Raw genomic sequence first — 6,995 nt, forward strand, 5'->3', positions numbered from 1 at the left:
CAAGTTATGATCTCATACGCCGTCCTGTTTTTCAAATCAGTCGAAAGCACTCGTCTGCATAACGACAAAATGTGGTTTAATAATAGACAGTGCGTTCAGAAAAAAACAGGAGACAGACTGTAACTCCAAACTAGGCTTCCGCAGCACTCTCTGTCACACTGTGCTGACGCAGTAATGGGCCATTAACGACAGCTTTGAAATAAAGGCCTGAAGAAAAAAGCATTCCTTCATTTCTTTTTAAATGTCACCCCCTGCAACTGTGTAGTAGGGTGGGCTAAAAACTCACACTAGACGTGGGAGGAATCATAGGCTACTGTCCTTTATCATTTGGTCCTAACACATAACACTCACAGTGTGGAGAGGTGTTTGCCAGTGAAGTATGCGTGTAATCTTACAAAGTCTGCTGGATTTAAAACTTTTCTCCCCTATAACCATTTGGTCTTTGCTACAGTTGGGTTGCATCACCACTGTGATTCATGGCGTCAAGGAGAATGTAACAACAATAATAACCAAACCACAGGCATCGTTGTGTTATTACAATGTCAGAAACTGTATTTGGCAATTTTTAAAACAAGTGCATACATGTACAGCTAAGTAGAAGCATTTCAGTTGTTTTGCCAAGTGCTCGTAGAATATTAGTCACATTCTATGATCAACCAAGAACTGCCACCAGGTCTAGAGAGAGTACACCGATAGTTGGCTTTAATAGAGAGAGAGAGAGAGAGAGAGAGAGAGAGAGAGAGAGAGAGAGAGAGAGAAAAGAGTAAGCGGACATAAGCCTGTTTACAACTGTCTGTGAACATACCTTTTTTTATATCCTCAAAAATAAAGAAACACAATGTATTCAAAAAAAAATCAAGAAGAGAAAAAAAATTATACAGCCACGTTTATGAAGTGTCCACTTCCCTTGTGTCCATATTTACATGTCCAGAAGAAGAAAAACGAGGGGGAAAAAAAGAAACCAATAACAAGAGTCTTGATTGGGCTGTGGTGGTGGTGGTGGTCAGTAAGCCATGATGTCATATTTTTAAACTGTTTATGTAAATATTCTTGGTTGGCTGGCTGGTTGGTTTGCCTGGCAAAAAGGGCAAAAAAGAAGAAGGAAAAAAAATGCCATAGGTGGAGGAGTTGAAAAAGGAGTGGAGTTGAGTCGAGGGGAGAGATTGTGTACTGGTATGTTGACAAGGACAAGGAAGGGGTGGGGGTGGGGGTGGGGGGTGCTTGGGTCAGATCAGTCTCTGGAGCATTTTGTACTTCCTCAATGGTCCCCACATCAAGGGTCATTCTCCATTATTAAACGATTCCATGGACAAGGAAGGATGAAATGGGGGGGGTGGGGGGTTCGGGCCAGTTCATGTGAGCTGAAATCTGTGCTGTTGATAATGTTGTGTTTGTAAAAACAGAAACCCAAGGGTTTTGAACTTCCTTGCTCCAGCAGCCACACATGACATCAAGGGGGAGGTGACCGAATGGTCAATGTGTTGCTGTATGTGGTTGTTTACAAACAAAAACACGAAGGGTTTCTCTCCTTTTTTTGTACTTCCACAAGCAGTCAGTCAATGTTGTCTTTTCACGATACCCGTGTTGTGTTTGTGTCAAAAAAACTACAAAACCCAAGGGCCTCCCTCTCCTTTTTGTACTGTACTTCCATGTATACATCCCCTCCCATCAAGGCAAGGAATCAGATCAGTCAATGTGTTCATGATATCTGTGTTGTTATTATGTCTGTCTGTAAAAAAACAAGAAAAAAAACCCTCAAGGGCCCCTCTCAGTTTGTACGTCCACATGGATGATCAGTAAATGTGTGTTTGATGATATGATGTTTGTCAAAAACAACAAAACAAAAAGGGGTCCCTCTCCTTTTTTTTCCTTTTACTTTCACGCACGTTCCCAATCAAGGGTTCGAGAAAGTCCCACCAGTTAATGTGTTGATATCTTGTGTTATGTCTGTTTTTTTTTTTTTTTTTTAAACACACAATCTCAAGGGTCCCTCTCCTTTTTTACCTTGACGTCCCCCGCCAGGATGGTGGCGATCTCGCCCTGCATGAACGCCCAGGGCACGTTGGAGCCCACCAGTGGGCACTTGTCTCCGCTCGGGCAGTACACCTCGCCCGTGGCCCCTTGCTGCTTGATGCTGTCGCGCGAGCACGGGAAACAGAACTTGTGCGACGCCACAGACGGGCACTGCACAAAGTGTGTGTCCTCGAGACGCTCGCGACACAGCGTGCAGCACAGGGGGACGCCGCCCGGCGTGCTGCCGCCGCCGCCGCCTACGGAAGAGTCCGGAATGCTCTGAGGGTGCCCCGAGCCGCCTTCGCCTATCGCGACGTGCGGGCCGCCCAGGACTTCGCGCTGCTGCACCATCCGACGCTGGTTGGCAGAGGACGGGGACAGCGGGCTGCCGCTGTTCCTCCGCCCGGCGCCCCCGGGGGTGGTGGAGTGGACCTGGTTGCCGTCTTTCGGGGAGCCGCCGGTGCCGGCACCGGCGTTGTCCGCGGCCAGGATGAGGGCTTGTATGGGCGACTGGCCGTTCTGCGCGTTGTTGTTGTTGTGCGCCCCGGCGTTTGGCCCACTGGCGGCCTCCGGTGGCGTGGTGCGGGAGTGCGGGGAGATGGTGGAGGGCGGCTGTTGGGGTGGTGGGGGGTGCCCGGCGGGGGCGAAGCCTGGCGGCAGGGCTCCGGGGGGCATCTTGAGCACCTCGGAGGGGGACAGGAGCCAGGGTTGGCCGCCGGGACCGCCGCCGTCACCGTTCATCTTGGACGCGGAGACGCCCCCCTCGCCGTCGGGCTCTGGCGAGTTTTTCCGTTTCATGCCCCGCGGGTGCTTCCCTCGGTCTGTTGTGGGTGGCGGAGGAGGGGTGAGGGTGAGGGGGTGGTGAGGGATGAGTTGAGATGGGAGGGAGGGAGAGGGGGAGAGAGGGTGGAGGGGAGGAGATAGGTTACAGGGTTAACAACATGCTCAGCTCTGCAACACTCAGCATAGCTCACAGCAAACGCAAAAGCAAAGCTCCAGGGTCCGTCCACTGGTGACTGACTGGAGAAGTCTAAATAGAGAGCAATCCATTTTAGTCCACCCACCCCTCCTCTTCTCTCGTCTCGACTCCCCTACTCTCCTTTCCTTTCCTTTCCTTGGCTCTACGCGTGACCTGTTGTTGACACAGATTTTCCTTACAACAGCCAATTTCACTCCATCACACTAAGATTCTCTCTCTCGCTCTCCTCTGAACTGAGCTTAACGCAATCGTCTCTATCGTTGTGCAATATTACACAAGTCAGCATTCTGTCGTGTCGAAACCTGAAAGTCTAGCACTGACCCAAATACTGTATGTGGCTATGAATGTTACAGTTGGCATTTTCGCACTGCGTTGGAACAATGTAACAATGGCTTAAAACACTGCACGATATTCCTTGTTGACGCAACGTGTTTAATAACTTGCACACAGCGTCGAAAATACCCCAGCCACTGATAACAAAATAAGGAAACGCTGGTTTTGATTTCAACACACACTCGCTGCAGATTTTTATTGTTGACCCCGACTAGGTTTAAAAACTTGCATGGAGCGTCGACAAGATCACCACTGGGCTACTAATAAAAATGGAGACGTTGCTTTTGATTCACTCACTCTCTCACACACACACACACACACACACACTACCTGATTTTGAGGAAGTGGCGCTCGGGTCGTACATCACCCTCTGTTGCAGGGCCGCGTGGTCCTTCTTAAACCTGTTGTCGAAGGTGGTATGGAGAGCCATTATCTCGCGCACGGTCTTGCCCTTGCCAATCCACTCGTCGCGCTTGTGCCCGTCTCCCATGTCCGACATGCTATCCGGTCTGTGCTTGTCCTTCATGTCATCCGACCGCTTGCCTCCGTGATCGCCCCCCTGGCTGGCCATCGCCATCACCCCCATTTGTGTCGGCCGGCCGTTCAACGCGTGTACGCCGGGCGGTAGACTCCCGTTAACCAAAGGCACCAGGTTGGGAGGAACGGCGCTAGTCCTGCGGGGGTTGGGACTCTGGCGGTTCAGCTCCGGCGGCTCGTCGGGTTTGGGAAATCCGTTTGGAAGGGGAATGCCGTTCGCCTGCCTGCCCGGTTGGTATTCCGGACCCAGCCGTGGCGGTCTCTCCGAGGCGAGAGGGTAGCGGTCCAAATGCTGGGGAGGGCGAGATCCAGGATCTCCGCTCGAGTGATTGAGCGCCTGGATTTCCTTCCCCGACGGCTTGCCTGGTCCCGGAGACCTGCCGTCCTGAAATCCGTGAACGCGTTTCAGCTGTCGAGCCGTCTCGATGACGAACTCGATTCGGTCGGCTCCCTCGTAATTGACACATCCCCTGCAAACGGGCTCGGTAAAATCCCAGATCATAGCCCACGGCATGCGGGGCAAGTCGCACAAATAGCAGGACTGCCTTCGTGAGGCAGCGACTGCCGCGGAGGACATGGCTTTCAAAAGAAGCACGGCAGCGGCAGCAGCAAAAAAAACAACTAACTCACAGATCCTTGCTCCCACCGTCGATCAAATGTGTAGCTTTTCCCTTACGACGCACAAAAACAAAGAATTCGCACGATACAGTTGCAGCTGTTCCTCCAGCCCCGAAGCCAGAAAAAAAACGGCGAAGTTGCTCTCAGAAGTTCATGGTGGTGTGCTCTTTACTACGGCGCGTCTCTATCTGTCTCCCTCTCACTACTACTCGCTCGACGGCCAGCTCAATGTGCGGTGACGTCACGAGCGACACTAAACTTGCACCTCCAGCTCGAGCTCTATTTACTTGATTCTTCGACAACCTCCGACAGCGCATGCTCCGTCCTCAGCCTGCCTGCTTTCGCTCTGTCAGTGCCAAGGATAGCCCACAACGTGCGCAAGCCTCAGAGAATATAGTCTAATTAAAAACCTCAAAGTGTTCCACTTTCCATATATTTTTTTTTGCACAGCACAATCTTGCTGCCGTTGTCACAAAACCCCTAAAGCCGAGGTAAGGATAAGGGAATCTGATCCAATTTTACAGTGTGTTTATGGCCACAAAACGCCGACCTTGCTGTTTTCGTGCGCGACAAAAATTAACCTTCAAATCCCCGTGTCATGGCGAATACGCACTGGGCCAACTAGGTGAACTGTCAACTCGCACGTGAAGACTAGGCTATAATAAACAGGGTCGGGTACATTTCAAAAACACTTTACATCGCAGAAATAGTAGCTAGAATATCAGAATAACTTACTAACAGATCTCAAGAGAATACAGAGTGCGTAATAGGCGCACAAAACAGCTCACAGTTTCTCCAAGACTCATCAATTTTCTGCGAGTTGGTCTTGACCAGTTGGAGCATGCGTCGTCCTGTCTGCATGTTAAATGGCACCTCGAGCTCCATTTAGCAAGTCCGCTCCCCACATTCCCGCCGAGCTGCCAGAACAACGTCACGAGGTTGACTGCCCCCAGCTAACCATCCAAAGCCACTAGGCTTACTTCTGTTACAGCAGAATAAAATCAGTGGTTTTCAAAGTGGGGGCCGGGGACCCCTGGGGGACCGCGGCAGACTGCCAGGAAAAATGTAGCCAAAACTATCTCAGTGGAATCCATTTCTTTTTTATAATGTTTATGCCTTGTGCTTTCTGTTGTATTGCAATGGTTTAGGAATGCACCAACTTCTGAGTTGTGAAACCAAGAGCACAGAAAAAAATATTGTGTCACAGCCTATGTTAGGGGGGCCTTGGCTGGAATTTACCGGTACATGGGCGGCCTTGTCTTAGCAAAGTTTGGGAATAAATAACTGGGGCCAACCATGAACCATCCAAGAAGGCTGGCTGTTAAATTATACATTTTATATTTGTCTTTCACACTGATTGCACTGTTAAACCCAATTGTCTCCTTTTACAAAGCACTGCCCACCAAGACAGTTTCGGGGGCAACAGCGCCACCAACAGCCAAGGGTTATCACAACAGCCAAGTGTTAAGTGTTTCATATAGGGCTTAGGTCTGTGGCGCCATATGGTTTCAGGTCTGCCCTGAGGTAGCTGTCAACTTGTTGACATTTCCTCCTCGTAGTTTCGGTTTCAGTCAAGTGAAATGACAGAGGTATTTTTCTGAATAGCGCACCGAGCTATTTCAGTAGCCAATTGTCTTTGTAGTTGTGGCTGACATTTGAAATGGATAGATTCCGAAAGAAGGGGATTTTTTTAACAGGGGATTTTTTTGTTCAGTACAGACAACACAAACATAGTCCTACTACAGCTACCATATTCAAGTGTGACATGCTTATTAAACCTTCATTGCCGTTGACTTGAAATGGCCAGTTAGGCCTAGTAGGCCTATAGACTATGTTAGACCTCTTTGTTATCTGTTAAAATGTCTTCATGTCAGCTGATAAAATAAAGACTTACTTCCTTAAGTGTTTTTAGAATAGTATCCTGAAATCAATTTCCATTAGTTGATAAAGAACATGGTCTTGGTCAGGGCTCTAAATTAACACTTGCAAACTAGTCAAATGCTGATGAAAAGTCAGTTTGGTTAGTATAAAATAAAGCTCACTAGCCGCTTTGACTCCTTGGTGAGTGTGTGTTTGGCTAGTACGATAAACATCTATTAACTATTTTGGCTGGTGATGAAAAAAGTTAATTTAGAGACTCTTGGCTATATGCATAGTCTACGTACAGTACTTCTGTGCCCTTTGAGTGCACAAAGCAAAAAAAATACTGTTCGGAAAAGGAAAACACACCAGTACGTGCACAAACATACCATAGACGATTACTCAGTCTTACTCAACACCATGGTAGGGCCAACTTCATTAATCATGATCATGACTCATTTAAACCATGCACTTTGAGTAATGTTATTGCTTGCACATGTAGGCCTATACTGTGTAATTCCCCTATATGCTGTAAGGCATAAGGCCAAAGCATGGCATGGTCCACCACCCACCCGCGCACACACACACACACACACACACATACACACACACACACACACACACACACCTCCCCCGAGGTTGTGAATGGAGGCAT

General features: G+C 48.9%; 1 protein-coding gene across 1 annotated transcript; it reads right to left on the reverse strand.

The window, feature by feature from the left end:
• Positions 1-526: 526 nt before the first annotated feature.
• Positions 527-5,334, reverse strand: irf2bp2b (interferon regulatory factor 2 binding protein 2b). The gene is made up of 2 exons (XM_063197995.1): positions 3,656-5,334; positions 527-2,834 (listed from the first exon to the last, which is right to left on the reverse strand). The coding sequence occupies exons 1-2, from the start codon at positions 4,437-4,439 to the stop codon at positions 1,981-1,983; spliced, it is 1,638 nt and encodes a 545-aa protein (XP_063054065.1). The 5' UTR covers positions 4,440-5,334; the 3' UTR covers positions 527-1,980.
• Between the last annotated feature and the right edge of the window lie 1,661 nt (positions 5,335-6,995).

This window comes from Engraulis encrasicolus, chromosome 1 (assembly GCF_034702125.1).
Source record: "Engraulis encrasicolus isolate BLACKSEA-1 chromosome 1, IST_EnEncr_1.0, whole genome shotgun sequence".
In the NCBI taxonomy this organism is placed as follows: domain Eukaryota; kingdom Metazoa; phylum Chordata; class Actinopteri; order Clupeiformes; family Engraulidae; genus Engraulis; species Engraulis encrasicolus.

Excerpts from the sequence above, each read along its gene's own strand:
- irf2bp2b (XM_063197995.1), bottom strand. The coding sequence starts at position 4,439 with ATGTCCTCCGCGGCAGTCGCTGCCTCACGAAGGCAGTCCTGCTATTTG. Across the intron at positions 2,835-3,655 it reads CGCCACTTCCTCAAAATCAG|ACCGAGGGAAGCACCCGCGG; the intron begins GTAGTGTGTGTG and ends CACCCACAACAG.